The sequence below is a fragment of the Sceloporus occidentalis genome, unplaced genomic scaffold, assembly GCF_023333645.1.
Source record: "Sceloporus occidentalis isolate IW3139 unplaced genomic scaffold, rSceOcc1.0.p SCAF_133, whole genome shotgun sequence".
Classification (NCBI taxonomy): domain Eukaryota; kingdom Metazoa; phylum Chordata; class Lepidosauria; order Squamata; family Phrynosomatidae; genus Sceloporus; species Sceloporus occidentalis.
Genome location: NW_028317113.1, coordinates 204,557 through 222,028, shown reverse-complemented (window position 1 = coordinate 222,028; position 17,472 = coordinate 204,557). Strand labels below are relative to the sequence as shown.

At 39.3% G+C, this 17,472-nt stretch overlaps 2 protein-coding genes across 2 annotated transcripts in view; one reads left to right on the top strand and one right to left on the bottom strand.

Annotated features, from left to right (window-relative positions):
* LOC149281377 (dyslexia-associated protein KIAA0319-like protein) overlaps nt 1-1,587 on the bottom strand; it is a 35,276-nt gene extending 33,689 nt beyond the window's left edge. Inside the window, exon 1 of the mRNA XM_089499338.1 lies at nt 1,579-1,587. Within this exon, the coding sequence (XP_089355464.1) occupies nt 1,579-1,587 (9 nt within the window). The remainder of the gene's footprint in view (nt 1-1,578) is intronic.
* Nucleotides 1,588-1,643: 56 nt separating this feature from the next.
* Nucleotides 1,644-9,631, top strand: LOC149281376 (neurochondrin-like). Its single transcript, XM_089499337.1, has 7 exons — nt 1,644-1,759; nt 3,815-4,043; nt 4,655-5,653; nt 6,053-6,294; nt 7,841-8,068; nt 8,193-8,335; nt 9,177-9,631. Exons 1-7 carry the CDS (start codon nt 1,644-1,646, stop codon nt 9,629-9,631), a joined length of 2,412 nt encoding a protein of 803 aa, XP_089355463.1.
* The last annotated feature ends 7,841 nt before the right edge of the window (nt 9,632-17,472 follow it).

Sequence of the window (17,472 nt, the reverse complement as noted above, 5' to 3'; positions counted from 1 at the left end):
TTCCAGCCCAATCGGTTTTTACAGTTAAGCCGTACCCAGAGTAGTTTCCAAATGTACAAAATGTTAATGAAAATAGACATAGAAGAAGCCAGCTGATAACGTGCCATCTCATAATGTTAGAGGCCAAGAAGGAATGATTGCTCAGACGAGATCGCAAAATAGGTGGCAGCAGGAAAATTCTACTGATGGCTACCTGGCTCCTGTTCAAGTGCAAACAAAACGCAACACGTGTACATACCCAGGCTACTGCATCAATACAAGAAAAGCAGGAAAACCGTGTCAATAATGGCCTACCATCATACCTGGGAACTTCCTAAACAGGCTGACTCTTCATGCAGAGTCTATTTAGCGACTAAACAGATATGTTAACCGAATAGCTCTAATAGCTCTGAACCATGACTTATTATTTAAACGTATGATTGAGTGATATGCATTTAAATAGAGATCTAACATGCTGTAACATACAGGTATCAAAACCACTAAAGAGGAGTCTTACAGATCATTAGATGAAACAGAGTTAGCTCATGCCACGCTGGGATTTCGCCACTTCATCCTGACACGCTGGGTCAAACTCTGAAACTTCCTAAGTATACCCCTGTGGGATTATTAAGATTTTCTTTCACAATCCAGCACAATCCAGAACAAAACATGGATTGGAAAGGTAATTTACACCCCCTGGAAAGAAATACTGCAGACATTGTCCTTATATGTACTCAAGAAGAAGAAAAAAAGGACATTTTCCCTTTTGTGGTTTTGAGTCACAGTCTGAGGACCATTTGTTTTCCGTTTCTATTGTATACACATTGCTGTTGTGATACGTGGCTGTGTATTAAGGATACAAATGTGTTATGATTATTACAATGCTATCACTTGAAAATAACAAAACTTACACTGTTTTATATTTTAGACAGGGCTTGACCAATCAAAATGAACAAACTAAAGCAAAGAATTATTTTTATTATTATATGATTTTAATACGGAAAAATAGGGTCCAATAAAAACAGAGGACAATAAAATGTACTACTAAGTACACCCTCAAACCCCTCTTTTCTTTTCTACTTAGTTCAAAGCTTTGCAACTTTTGCAATGCTGCTCAATTTCAAATGATTGTATTTACACGAAGCATCAACCTATAAGATGACGCACTAAGTCAAAGTACACAACCCCAATATTTTAAACCAGGGATTTTAATAATCAGAACCTGGATACAGAAAACGGCAGCTTGTTAAAACAGAACAAAATACACATCACACTTGCTTACAATTAGCATGATAGCCTAAAGTACTAAATTCCCCTTTAGTGATTAAGCAGCATAGTCAGTTAATAATAAAAATATGGATCACCGCGTATCAGATTGCTTATGCAAAGCAATTTTGTGAAATCAGTCCATTATTTACAGCTTTGCAAACAACGGAACCTGTTGAAGCATTTGCATGAAATCATAAATAACAGGGCTGCGGAGAGAGGATTTATACTGATAAACAACATTACAAATTACAAATATTTGACACTTTTGTTTATCGTGTACACACCGACACGAAGGCATAACTTATTTTTGGTTTGTCGACATCTGCTTACCTGAATCATGTCAGCTGGCCTCAGTTCCAGGACTCTGGCAGGGCTAGCAGCAGGAACCCTTCTCCATGGAGCAGACGGGAGGGGGAGATCTTCACAATGATCGTGTCTTGGTCAGCTTAGACGCTTCTCTCTGGTTACAGAAAATAAAGATCCGCATTCACAGACGCCAAACCCAGGCCAGGTAAATCATGAACACACACCGCTGAACAGAATCTATAGAAATATTATTACATTTATGGCAGCCATACACCTGTCACTAACTTCTCCCTACTACTGCTCCGTTCATGTATGTATACTGTGCACATAACACCTTTTCCCATGGTCCCTCCTACAGGTGTAATACAACAGGTGTAATATTGGCAGAGCAGCCTGAAGATATAGCATAGATGACACAGATGGATAGACTGCACATACACAGTGCATGTATGTGACTGTGTGCAATATATATATATATATATATATATATATATATAGTAACACATACAGGATTATGGACTGATCAATGGAAGTTAAGCGACACATACATTGTCTATGCGGAGATAGATAATTATTACATGCCCGGGGAATAAATAACCAGTGCAGTCACAATCCATAAACAAAGTGGTATACAGGCTCCCGGAGAAGCAGAGGGTTTCTCCATACTTAGCTGCCACCGGTATACGTTACCAACGAGACCTTGCCATACATTATATAGATATATAGACACGGGGACATGTGTAACGCATGGAGCCATTTGCATTATTATACAGCACATCCTCTCCCGCTTATATTTTCCGTCATACATATACTTCGAGCGCTCATGTATATGACAGTAATTTCTCCACAGATACGCATACGCGTAATATATACAGGCAAGTAATAGTAAATAAAGCTTGATACATACACCGCTGACATACAGTCTCTGGCATAAAGATGACTCCGCTCTCGTAGTACCTGTCCCTTTTTTCCCCTTGGCTGTCTCCGGTGTCCCCTCCCCCTGTATTCCGTCCTCCAGCCCCTCCCTCTCCCGGAAGCACGAGAACCCCCGGATGCTAGAATCTACTCACTCTCCACTAAGCATGGCGTCCGCTACCATGGCAGCCGGTCCGGGACGTGAGCTAGTGGTATGATTGGTTCCTGTCTACAGGCACAAATTGCTGATTGGTTGGCGAGTTCTTCGGCTGTAAAAAACGGAAGCCGATTAGTGGGCGGGTGTTGTTGGTCCCATGACACGTGTTTGGTTGTGCGATGTTGTGCGTTAGGTGAGTGAACTGGTAGGGGAGGGGGGTGTTTACCTGTTAATGTAAGGTGTGACCACTTGACAAGGTGAGGTTAAGCTAAAGGGGCTGTAGGATAACAAACACAGGAGGGAAGTTTATTTCAAAGCTAGTGGGTCGGAGGTTTAAATGTCATGTAAGGAAGTCTGGCTTTACCTAGAGGCTGGTAGAAGTGGTAGAGGTTAATACTGTGGGGGAATTTAAGCACCCATGACCTATGCATGTGACCATCCTGAGTCTGGGATGTCTAAGGGCTCTGTACATGAGCAAAAATGTGCAGGCTAGATGGTCCGATTGGTTCTTATTTGTCATCCAATCTATATGAGCGCTAAACATGAGTCATCTGAGTGTGAGGTTAAGCCAGAAATGGCTTGTCAAGTTCTGCCCAATACCGGTTTCACAGCTTCTTTTGCAAAAACGACCTGTTTGGCTGGACATCCAATCTAGTGGAGATCACTGGGTTTATACCTTACAGAGCTGGTGTAATCCCTCCTGGTGTACATGGACCAGGGCACTGCTGCTTTTAGGGTGGCTATCTTTGGTGGTTGTAGGGCAAATAATACATTTCTGTGTAGCATAATTGCCATGCATGTAAAATACATACTATGTGCTCTTGGTCATTGGTTAATGACCCCAGATCCTTATTGGTTTAGTATGGCATGTCAAAGCGTGAATTTACCTATAGCATGTGTTTGTGTGTTGCAGTTTGTGGTAATGAAAACATTATACTAACAGTTTTTATTATTATTGTTATTATTATTGTTTTATATAGCCCTATCAGATTCCTCAGCGCTGTACATAGAGTAGACAGGACATAAGAATTAGTAAATAACATAAGAAGATGACATACAGAAATAGGTAAGGAGGGCCCTGCTCAAATGAGCTAGAGGACATACAAAAGAAATCAACCTTTATAAGCATACATGTTTATGGTTGGGTATATTAAAGGCCTAATGACATATTACTGTTATGCTTAAAAGTGTTTCTGGTGGAGAGTTTGGCCAAACACTCAGATATTGTCGTATATCCATGCCGTACAGACTCCCTTTTGAGTATGTGTTGCGTCTTTTCACGCAGCAAGCTGACAAAATGACTGCGCAGCCAGAGGCGTCCACGGATCATGGCAGCTGGAATTCCACCCTGGACCGATGTCTGGAGGTCCTGAAGGGAGCAAAAACTGACAGCGAACAGTTCGCGGCGCTACTTCTGGTGAGTTCAAATGTTTGCCGTTTCTCAGTGTCTGATAATATCACATTATTTTTTATTATTAACCTTTTATATAGCACCAAGAATTATATACTCAAAACGTGACAAAACCGGAACTGGCAGACAAAAAAAGAAACCAGTACGTTAGGTAGACACAGCCCTGCTCGCAAGCTTACACCCTTAAAGTGATTGTTTAATGTCCCGACAATTGTACTATAGAAGTACTCTTTGAGCGCGCAGAAGAGGCAGCCCTGTTCAGCGGCTGCCTTCTTTCTTTGTGGCCCAACTATTTTTGCCACTGATTGTCAACTTGAAATTAATGGGACCACTTTCCACATATGTGCGCGTGACCCTCAGGATTCCCCAAACCAGCACAGGAGCGAGTATAACTCCTGTAAGGCATTTAATTGGGCGGTGTGGAAAGGGGCAAATGCATATGGAGGGATTCTACAGAATATGGATATGCATTAGCATAGCGTCCCTTTAATAAATCAGATAATCCATCAGCACTTTCTAGGTACTATATGTAAAGACATGATTCAGTGGTTTCTTGTCCTTAAATAATTTTGTCTTCTTCCATTTGAATGGTTTCTCTAAAATATTTTTTTCTACAGGTTACCAAGTGTGCTCGAGCTGCAGAACTGGATGATGAGGCAAGACATAGGATTTTTGACGCTGTTGGCTTCTCATTCCCAAATCGTCTTCTTTTTTCTAAGTCCACTCCTGATGGATGCCCAACCCACTTATTTCGGGGTCTGGGAGTAACACTGCTGGCTTGCTTCTGTACTGTCCCCTCTCTAGCCACCCATCCACAGGTCCTCAACAAGATCCCCATCTTCAATGAAACAGTGGCTACACCATGCCAAAAGGATGACAGAGATTTGGCTTCCATGGTAGAGGATGCCTATCAGTGTCTTGTTGGTATCTTGGCTTCTCCACAGGGGGCAAAACACCTTGTATCTGCTGATACTGTATCATCCTTGTGCCAGGCCTACATGAATCACAATCATTGCGGTGAACAAGCATTTCAGATTCTAACCTCTCTGCTCACCTCCATGCCAGCCAAATGTTGGAAAAAAAGCCGCTCAGACCTTCAGCTCCTTTTAACAAAAGTCACTCTGGAGTTTAGTCAGGTGGAAGACAGTCGTAAATTCCAGCTAGCTGAGGTTCTTCCTACCTTTCTCCCCACTTCACCTGTTTTGTCAGAGACTACTTGGGGCAAGGAGTGTCTGAAGTATCTATGCAACGGTTTGTTTAAGATCCTGGCCAGTAAACTTAGCATTACACAACGTGATCCAGCTTTAAAGTTGGGGGCCTGTCTTTCACATACCTATGGCTCGCCTTGGATATTGGCAGAAACCAAGGCTGAAAGAGCAAAATGCTTAGCTCTGCTGGTGAACTTGGCCTGTGTGGAAGTGAGGATGGCTCTGGAAGATACCGAACCCCTGGATTCAAGACAGACTTTTGTGACTGCATGTTATTCCATCATTGAAATGGGCGTACAAGAGTGTATCAAGGAAGAGGAAAGGCCTTTATTAAGTGAGGAGCAGAAACTGCAGCTCACCAGAGTCATGCAAGAGGCCTGTGGTTCGGTCATGCACTATTTACAACTGGTAACCACAGTTTATTTTGAATCTAAATTTATTTTATTCTAAATATATACACTATATTTTAACATGGGTACGATGGGTACACAGTCATAGTGGGAGCCTGTTATGGAGAACGGACGATGTTATTAGGGGAAATCATAAGCTGTTAAGGCTGTTTAAAAGGTCCAGCAACAGGAAAATAAGATTAGATGCAGCAATACTACATACCCGAAAACTATTATATATTTGTGCGATATTGGCATTTAAAGAGCACCAGCTGCCACTATTAAGTGGTAATTTGAATACCTACTGGTGGCAGTGGTAACCTTTGCCTTCTATATTGGCATTGCTGCTTATTTGAATATTAATGTGTAGAGATTAAAAAAATGCTCATTACGTTCATCAATTTATGTCCTCTCTTAGAAAGGATGGGAAAAAATGGATGATCCTTTCACGCTGGCTTCTGTGCGTTTGCTGGGCGCATGGCTGGCTGAGGAAACCTCCTGCTTGAAAAAGGAAGTCCTAAACCTGCTGCCTTTCCTGCTGCATTATATGAGGACCTGCTTCCAACGAGGTGTGGCCTGTAGGAGTTTGCCAAAAGAGGTCTCCCAGGTCGCGATGTTAAGTAGCAAGTGGGGAGCCGTATGGCCTGGAGACCCGATAAGGTACCCGATTAAATTATACACATTTTGAATTATTAGCTCATTGGTGTAGGATCATTGAAGCAAACTGTTTGCATGGTGGTTGTAATGCATTCTCTTTCTGTGCCATTGGCAGATTGGCCATTTGTATAGAAACCATCTGTAGGGCACTGTGGAGAACCAGTGATCCATGGTACCTGCATATTTACTGATGATGCTCAGTATGTGCCGTGTTTGTGGTGTTTTTCTTAACTTCCGAGAATTAGTAGCTTATGAGCTCCGAAAAATGCAAAAATCATTTGCGTTTGTGGCTGTTGTATATAGGCATGCTGTGTCTGTACTTTGTGTGTGCACATTTCACTCATCTTCAGTGAAGTTCATCTTCAACACAGACATGGAGCTATATCTCTCTCCAGGTCTTCGCCCATAAGGTGGAGAGGTGGTCAATTCCATTACTCAACTGATCACAAGATATAAAGCATCAATGTTATGTGGGTGCACACAGAAGCAGAAAACCAGCATCTGCGCAATGCTAAGATATGCTGATTTTAAGATTAGTAAGCACTCTGTAGCCACCGGTAGAATAGCTTGGGGTATGCAACTAATGCTCCACGTGTATCGAGGGTGAGAAGACATTCTTCTTTCTGTATTGTTTTCTCGGGCGCTTTCCTGACGCAAAAAAGCTGGTTGTGTGTGTGTAATATATATATACACACACAACTGTCCTATTATATATTATGTCCCCGCATTCCAGAATGATCTGTGTGGCTTCTGGTTGGTACCTGTGACAAAACAGCGTTGATCGCAGTGCTAATTTAGTTATAGACACTCTGGAAAGCCAAACACACATGCTTCATCGCCTTTTTTAAATCCCACCCAATAGCTATGGAAAAGTGTATTTGTTTTATGCGACACAGGTGAGTGCGTTGGAAACTTAACAATGTACAGAGGTATTTCTACTCGTATGAGCAGTAACATCCTTTGTGCATCTTGAGGCACCCTTGCCGTTTTAATATTGGCTGGATCCCTGAGAGAGGATCTTATGCTGCAAGAAAATAGCAAGGATAAGCAAGGACAAGTGTTTTGGGGTTCAAATATCCATATAACAACCAATGATGCCCTTGATCAGTGATTTTGAAAATTGTTTCCTGTATGGATTATGTATGTGTAGGAGAGGAAAATATTTAGTTTACGCAGCACTTAATACAATACATATATTCAAGGGGTATGACAAGATGAGAATTGACAGACTTAGACAAACCGATACATTAGGTGGAGAGTATGCCACCCATCCCAAGTCTTACCATGCAGTTTCCTGCTACTCCTAACCTTGAGTTCTCTAGGTGTGTGTTACAGCACTTTACTTTATTTAGGTGTTTGCAAAACTCTTACTACTTCATGAAAAGTTCCATGATCTTGGGCAACAAGTGCCTCTAGCGCCTAATCGCAATTATGAAATCTAACATATTTGTATGAAAATACACTTTTATACACAAAATGACACTTATCACATCTCCTCAAATAGGTGTATGTTGAAAAAAATAAAAAATAACATTGTTGCCCCCTGCAGGTTTTTGCTTCCTGGCTTATGCCACCTAAGTGCCGAGGAGGCTCCGCGCAGAGTACTGATCTCTGAAGGGGCTCCTGCCTTGCTCTGTGACTACTTCCTGCAGCAATGGGGGGTCTTCTCCGGAGTAGAGAACGAGTGTGCAGAGAACCGGACTGTAGCTGAGTTGAGTCTCCAGAGCTGCTGCGGTGTGTTCCTCAATCTGGTGGTAACCGAGCCAACACTTATTGGGTAAGGAGATAAGCAACACTTCTTCCTGCTCTGCAATCAACACGCTCTTGGGTTTAAAGTACATCTGTCAAATAAACCAAACCTAGCCCTTTTTAACATGACTTCTTTTTATACTTTCCCCAAGACAGGAATCCTGCTTTGCAACCCTGATGACACATCTCGTGCACTGTCTCCCTGGTCTGTTACCAAGAAAAGGTCATTTGGTCCTGGCAGCCAATATTGTCACTCTGGGTGTGATGATGGGCCGATTACTAGCCGAGACTCCAGGTAGATATTGTGTAAAAAAGGTCTATTGGCACCTATTATCTGAGGTTAATATCATTTGTCAGAGAAATTAGTAACAAGGACACTTTTGGGGGAAAAACAGTTGGATATCACAGATACTTTGCTTGGGGAAAAAAATGTTAATGTACACACTGATAGAAAACCGCTTGGAAACATTGGTTGGGCGTATTCATACCCAAAAAGGAGGCCAGAGCTTGTTTGCCTTTTTTTTACCATGTTTGCACAACCACAATTTCCCTTCTCCATGTTTGGTGCATATTCATGCTCCTTTTCTTTCAGAACAAGGAGGGAGTTGTACATATATCACACATGTATATGTATTTATAATATTGTATTAGTACCAATATTAAAAAAAAACCAAAACAGTTTGCTTAGGAATTCTTCTATTTAGGTATGTTCCATCACTGATAATAATTTATATTTATTTACCAACATCCACTGACTACTATAATACGCATTCCTTCTTTATATAGTACCCTATTTCTCAATACTTCTCTGTATTTTAGTGGTATGGGGTGCAGGGTATTGGGGCACCTCTTAATTTATCTTTATTATTACTACTAGGAATCTTAGGCATTTGTTTGAACTGCTCCAGTGAAACATGACTAGAGACGTGTAACATGTAACACCAAAGCTGTCAGTGCAGTGCTAGTGATGCTGACTTAAAAATATATATATAGTTCTAAAAGTTGCACAAGTTGGCTACTTGATAGGGGCTCTGTTTTTGTAGACTGTTTTTCTATCTAGAAAAGTTTATATGCACTGTGGGGAAAACCCCTTTTTTTTTTTTTTTTTTTTTTAATTTTTTTTTTTCTTGTTTCAGTTTTGCAGGAAAATCTGTCACATGATTTTTTTTCAAGTGTCATTCAGTTCCTCAGTTGTTGCCATGTGACCTCCAGTTCCCCAGACTCTAGCAAGCCTTGCATGTCGCTGTCGGATGATTGTGCCGATGTATGGGAGGAGATCTCTGAACTGTGGTTCCTGGGTGTACAAGCCTTCGCCAGCTGTGTCCCTTTGCTGCCATGGCTGTCTTCCCTAGTGCTGAAGTCTGGCTGGCTTCAAGCCATACTCAACATCTTTGAGAAAGTCTCCCCATCATCTGTTAGTTCTGACATGGTAACTGTGCTGCAGCCCCTTCTTGTAGAGCTCTCCCAAAACAGCCCTGCCTGCAGAGAGCTCGTACTACAGCAAGAAGGCATCGGGCTGGCTAACTTATATGGAATGGCTGCTCTAGAACAGAGTTTGTCAGAAACCCTGACAACAAAACATTCTGGATAGAGGAGTCTGGTGCGGTTTGATAGACCGAAGGGAGAAAACATGGTGGGTGCCCAAATACAGCGAGAAGCACTTAAAGCCTAACTGCAGTAGAGTTCATATTTTCTTTAATGTAATAACATAATATCGTGCTTGTGGCTTGTCTAGAGCTAATCCTGTTTAGAACCTAGTGTCCTGATTTTTTTTTTTGTCCCTTATAATAGTTTTTTTTTCTTCACTGTTTGTTTAAAACTTAATCCAGTCTGTAATGAGGCAAACCCTGCTGCACCATCTAACCATATGGGAGAGAGTGAGAGAGATGGGGGGGGGACCCAGAGGAGGAAGTTTTTTAAATAAGATAAAAATGAAAGGAGAACACCGGTGGGAACTATTTTTTTCTGGACAACTACATCCATGGTACCAGAGACATATGTCACTCTCTATTAATGAATACATATGAAAGTCATTGTAAGTGCTTTGATGTGCATTAACTTAACAAGCAAAAATAAAATACTTTTTATACAGTTGCAGAGATGCAGCAGAACGCCGCCTCTGTTGGTCGATGTTTCCCACCGCTGATTGGCTGCTTGTAATAGCCAATCCATTTACAGTTAAAGTGCTCCCATTGAAATCAACAAGAGCACTTTCCGTGAATGCATGCATAGAGGTCTCATTGGACCTTGCTCCCTCCAGCACCTAGGGTGACCGACATTAAATGTATGATGTGTTTGGCCCAATGCATCTTTTGCATGCCAACTAGTTGGGGGGTGGGAAATTGGGGCAAACGGATATGGGGTATTCTGCTAAAGACGTTGTCCTAAGATTTTCATATGTAGTCTGGAGGTATCTGCCAGACGTTTCAGATACTCACCTCTGTGTCTTGTTCAGACACTTAAAATTGCTCATGGAGCCTACAGGTCTCACCTATACGGGTCTCAGACTAAACGGTTAAAGGAATTGTTCACTGCCCCTGACGGCCCCACTATAGAAGAACACATAATGAAGTACTCTGATGAAGACGGCTCATCTTCTCACAAAACATCAAGGTGATGATTGTTCAGTCTCCTGATGAGTCAGTCTTATTATTTGGAGGGTTACTTACTGAAATTGATGGGTTCTGGATCAACTCACCTCACAAAGAGGCGTTTTTTCTTTTTTTACTCAAGTGTCTTGAGTAGATACATTTTTAGATAAAGGTAGTCAACTCGTGAAAAGGCAAATGTATCTGTTTCAAGCAATGAGGTCAAGTTGGCCAGAGCAACTCAACTGAGCTTGAACCTTTGTGAACATGACCCATTTGGAAAGCTAACTTTGTATAGATTAACAGTATATCCAATTAACCAAAAATGAACAAAGTGAGCTAATTAATCATAACCAATGTAGACTAGGTTAAAATTCTGCCTATGGGACACAGAAGTAAGCAGTGATGAAAAAATAAGTATGAGAATACAAGATTTAATAATTTTAGGGAGAGTTTCAGACTTTCAGCACTACGAGGAGCTATGCTTCTAATGCTGCATTTAGTTACATTCAGCAGATAAAGTGGAGCAGCAACTTTAACAAAGTTTTATAAATACATTTTTACAACAATGTTTCTTACTTGAAAAGGCTCATTCTTTGCCCCACGTTGATGTGTATAGTCACTTGTTAAGGTGAGGGCTGTGCTCGTAAAGCTGCAGTTTGGTTGAAATTTGGGGCATTTTCCACCCACATTCATGGTTTCAAACATAACACTTGTAGACATGTACAAGAATCACAGGCATAATGATATCATTATGGACTTGCTTAATCGAGTAAGGGACCAGCGAGTGATTCCCGACAATGCCATATAAAATGAAATGCATATAGCTGTATCTGTTCAAGAGAAAACGTGATGCCATTCATTGGGCCCACGTGGAAAAGCATGCGGTCTACGCTTTTGGGCGCTTAGTGGTCTCTTCTTCAGATGAAATCCATAAGCAGAAGAAACCCCTGAGGTTTCAAAAGCAGTAGCATATTTTCGTCTAAGCCAACTAGGCCTAGGTGGGCAGAAGCCTTTGAACTAAGACTCTTGGTGTCTGACGCAGCGTTCATGGTCCCACATCCATGACATCATGCATGTGGGACGTGGAGATGCAGTGAAGGTGCCCCATGAAAGCTATAGGCCATTTGTATAGGGGCTGATTGCTACATTGGGCAAACTGGCCTCACCAGAACAATGCACTGAATTCAATGGGCCAGTTGGGGCGATCAAGGATTTCCCTTGAAATCGGCCCGGTTTTTCTATGAAAATCTATATATTAATTGCCATATACTTAAAACCAAACTGTCACTTGGACCAAATAAAACTTTTATCAGTTCGCATTAGACATATATAAGGACTCCTACCCATGGGGGTGCAATGCAGACTGGGGACGCTAAAGTCACAGCATGTGGCTACCGGAATATGTTCTAGTATGGAACCCATGGCTACTTAATTGGGTTTCATATTTATACTAGTAATGGCATTTGTCAGTGATAAGGACAGTGGCTGGTAGTACATGTGAAAATAATTTTTTTTTATGTTGACTCATGGTTTTCTATTGGCACGCCTTACAAAGAATATTATAGATTTTAAGCTCACAAGAGCAGAACCCCCTTCTGTGCCAGTATGTCTGTATGTGTGGGTTAATGCTATTTTCATTTTTGCATATTGTCGGTCTTAACGTGATTATTCAATTTTATCCCCCACTATTGCAACAGAATATGCAGGTGCTCTGTAAATAAAATGTAATGTTAATGGCAAATACAATCAAATCGTTTTAGAACAAGATGCAATGCCTATTTTTTACCAGCAGATGGAGGCCTTTCACCAGCAGATGGGAAAAGACACATTAGTAGTCACTACTTCAATTTAAGCCTCCAGCACAACCTACTTCCAAACTACTTTCCCTGATGTACTACGCCAGTGATGTACTCTGCAGAAGTAGGGACCCCAGAAAACTGGGTGAAAGAAGGAGGGTGCATTTGATATTGGTATGGTGCATGTACACGCCGCTCAATGCAGTAATTAAAATGAAAAGGTTAATGGGTTGCATTGCATGTATTCTTAAACATAGAAAATTAGAATTTGACGGTCATTCGGCCCATTTAGTCTGCCCTTTTTTTCCAGCTCGAACACTCAAACCCCCATCAGTCTTGCTGTGATATGCCTATCACATGCATGTTTTAATTCTCTTACTGTGTTACCTTCTACCAGTTCCGCTGGGAGGCTGTTCTGCTTCCACACTACCACATCTACCACACTCTCGGTATATTACACTGAAATTGATATGAGATATCTAGGTGGGATGCAATACCCTGAACAGACCTCTGTCTTTCAATGGTTTAAATAGACTGTAGCATAAAATTGTGACCTTGCTAAAAAAATACGGTATATAGTAAAGCTGGATAGATAGATTATGTGGAGATACGAATTACAAAAGCATCTTATTCTGCGTCCTTGAACAAGGGTCTTGGCCTATTTTAGAGAGCATTTCTTCAGCTGTGAATTGATCCACTCTAAACACCTATTTGGTAACACATACACTATACAATGACTATATATATATATATATATATATATATATATATATATATGTGTGTGTGTGTGTGTGTGTGTATTTTATACATACCATATTATATGGTATGTGTAATATATATGAGCCAGTATTGTTTCCAGAGTCACATGGAGTATGTGGAGTATGTTACATATAGTAATAGCTTTTGGCATGATGACATTTTAAAGTTATGTCACAGGAGGACAACAGGGGTGATTTTTGGGACAACATAGGGGGTCATTTGTCGATCACTGATCCTGCCAGCCACTTAGTTAATGACCTGGGTTCTACAAGGTTTGTGAAAACTCTCCAGTCCCTACTATTAAGCAGTTAACTCTATGCAGTCCGATGTGTCTGGAGAATGAGACATGACAGCGTGTTCAACAACTGAAATGTCTCTAGGAAGAGACACTTTCCTTATATTAGCGAATCCAGGCGTCGTTGCAATTCACATGAGTAATAAGCTTCACACAGCTTTAAGCGCTGGTGCGTGAGATCAGTGGTTTCATGATGACGTCAGTTACTATTTTTCCAGCATACGGTATATATAACCTATATATATATATATATATATATATATATATATACATACACTGAGGGACAGACAGTGTGTATTTATACTACTGCCGATTTCCAATTAAATCAACAGATCGACTTACATAGGAAAGAACATTAAGAACATAATGATATGGTGATCCTTTGTTTATAATAAATAACTTTATTGGAGAGATCACATAAATATATTTATTTATATATTTATACATGCTGAGGATATAATATTTTGCATAAGTGCGATAGAGGAGATCAGTTACTAATCCGAGTGAGCTAGAGACTGACCAAAATGTGGGGATCCCCGTAGTATCAGAGAGTGTTATTTAAAAAAAATGATGATCAGTTATAATGACAGTACCAGAGAGGAGATCTCTGACCAACAGGAGGAACCTGAGTAGATCCTTTATTAATCAGATCGATCAAGAAGATTCCTTGTTAATGACTGAGAAGCTCATGTAGTGCATGTAGCAGGTCATTTTATAATATATAGTGTTATTAAACACTAGTATTAAAAAAAGAATGTATATATTACACATGTCAGTGTAATATGGGTGACTTTAACCCTTTAATCGCTCTCCTTTCCAGGTGAACCTTCCCCTATACAGAATTAAACAGGACTTGTTTAAGAGAGATGTTATTAAGTTAATATTATGTTCGGATGTCTTGGTTTCTTTGTGTTTCGACTACATCCATCATTCACCTGCAGTATGATTAGCTTCCAATGTATCCACACCAGCTACATGGACCCTTTGGTAAATTAAAGGTTCTAGATGTTATGATCTAAATTTTGCCTAAAGTAACTTTATTCCTCTTGAAATTTGAATTCTCCCATATCCTGCAATAAAAGTTAAAACATTACTTAATATTACCTAATTTAAAAAATAAAATATGATATTTGTTTCTTAGATTTTTGTAATCTAAATTAATAGAAGCTACTGGTTTCTTTTCAATATCTTGGCTTTGATTACTGGTTTCATAATTTTGTAAATTAAAGTGATCTGTGCAAAAGATAATACCGGTAATACAAGGAATTGTTGGATGTCACTTTGTCTTTATTTAACAAGGAGTCTGCAATACATGGAAAAAATGAAAACTATAAGTAAACAAAAAAATCTGATATATATATATGATTAAGTTTATTAATAAATACATTATAATATTTATATATATTATATTTATATATATATACATGTAAATATATATATATATATATATATATATATATATATATATATATATATATATATATATATATAGCAGCGACATCCCTAAAACCATGTATTAACTGCTCTAAAACATATACAAACATTTCTCCTGTCTGCAGACAGGTGGAAGAACCATATTAAAAGAGAGGAATAAAAATTCATTTTAATGAGCATTGTTAATTAAACCTGGAAATCAAAGAGAACAGAGTTGTGGGAATTTGTAGCCAAATGAAATGAAGGCAGATATTGCTAGAGGGTGGATTTCTGGAATGAAATTAACGTGGGCTGTGTTTACTAATGCCTATCACACATCACAATGAATTAGCCTTGAAAGCCAAATGTTTCATACCTCCATACAAATTACTACTACAGGCATGGGAAACAACAATGGCACAATTTTATCTAAACAACAACAAAAAGAGTGATAAGTGCATATTATATATATATTTAAAATCAGATAGGAGTATACATGTAACGATGATAATAGAAAACAATTCTAATATATATATATATATATATATATATGTTTTAATTTAAATTATGTTAATCTGAGCAGAATATTTTTAAAATAATTATATATAGTAGGGGATGGGAGAAGCAGGAAGGTGCATGACAATGTGTTAAATATAGTATCCAGATGACGTTTATTCTATAGCCTTTCATGTGGTTTGTGTTAATAGTTCATTGTTGTTCTTCATCAGGAATGCAAACGATCTTTAGCTGCAAAGTATTACGAGACCAGAAGATTCTATATAACAAAATTAGTGATAGAAAATGAAACCCATCGAAGTCCTTATGAGAAACATAAGAATAGACGGTGCGTTTATTAAACCCATTCCTACGCATAAATAGTTAATCGTGTCCGATCCCTGTCTTATAAACAAAGTCAAATAAAGAGTAACAGCTTAAAAAAGATTCTGTAAAAACTATTAAATACTATACTACTACTATACTACTATATTATTTTCGTTAATATATATATATATATATATATATATATATATATATATTTATTATATTTGTGAAAGCAAATGCGATCTAAAAACCAAAAAAGGCGGAATATCTGTTTTTACAAATATGAGTAACATTTTCTGCGGGTTTCCTGCACTCACTGAATACTTTGTGTTTGTAGTGTGATCATATTTACAAATACAGCCTCTCAAATACAGCGATCCCCGATTTCTAGAAATTGAAAGATAGATGATAGATAGATAGATAGATCGATATATAGATAGATAGATAGATAGATAGATAGATAGATAGATAGATAGACAAGATTTATTTATTTCACCCCAGTGGCAAATCTTATGTTACCCTATGGATTGGATACCAATGCCCAACTGATGATTGGGAACTGACTCAATGAAATCGCTGCAGAGGACTCCTAGTTTACTAAACCCCATGCTTTTGAGTGTGGGGTCTATATGGCTAGAGTTAGGGCTATGTATGGGAAGTACATCTATAGTCACATAACATGATACATTTATTTGCCTAATAATTAAACATAGAAACTCCCCTAACTACACTGCAGGACAATCCATTACTCCATAACTAGTAGGCATAAATAAGCCTATTCTCCACACTCATGTCCACTTATTGCCCAGTACACTATGCTCAGTGCCCCCAGGATGCTTGTCATGCCCCCTTCCTGGCTTTTAGGAAAGGTTTTCCATGTCAATAAGGTTTGCTCTTCGAATTAGCCATTTAAAAATGGATTATGGAGGCCTGTTAGGGTCCTTGGTTTATGTGATTACTGATTATGGATGTTCTCTGATTAGACATCTGTCTATATGGCCAGAGTGACTTTATGGAACGCTTTATAACCTGCCTATACAGGAGTTTTCATGATGGGACTGTTGATCTTATCTTTATACTGTTGTTTAAATTATTACCCTGTGCTTTAGAGATCAGTTTTCTTTCTAGATCATGGATCTCTGCTCTGGAATTTTATTTGCAGGCATTGTAAAGTCTGTATTCCAGAGTGTTTATCAGTTTCTACTTGCATTGTAAGTCTCTACAAATCGATTTAGAATCATCCTTTATAGATTTCTTTTTGTGATCTAGTTGCTGATTTATTTTAAAGTCATTTTGTTTTTATATAGTTTTCAATGTCTATTTAAATCTAACTATGACAAAGAAACTAGGAATTCATGATGATCATTTACCAGTAAAGGATGTTTTGTATCATGCAGACCGTATCTTCTAAATTAGGAAGCTTATTAGTATATATGGCCATGTATATAGGTGATCTATAGCTGTCTCTAGAATCCATCATCCAGTTAAACTTGTTCTCCTACCAGTTATCAGCAGGGACTCCAGTCCCACAGTACAGTACATGTGATTGAGTAGAAAGCCAGCCCTCTGGGCATCAGAGAGTGGTAAATACACAAGACTCACAGCCACAGAAGCATACACTTCAAAGGGCTGTTTATGGAAGGGGTGAGGGGGGTTGGGTGACATCAAACTACATCCACTGGATGGGACCTTAAACCACAAGAATCCGCACATCTACACTTAGTATTACTGCAGGGACTGCCCGGGGCATTGGTAA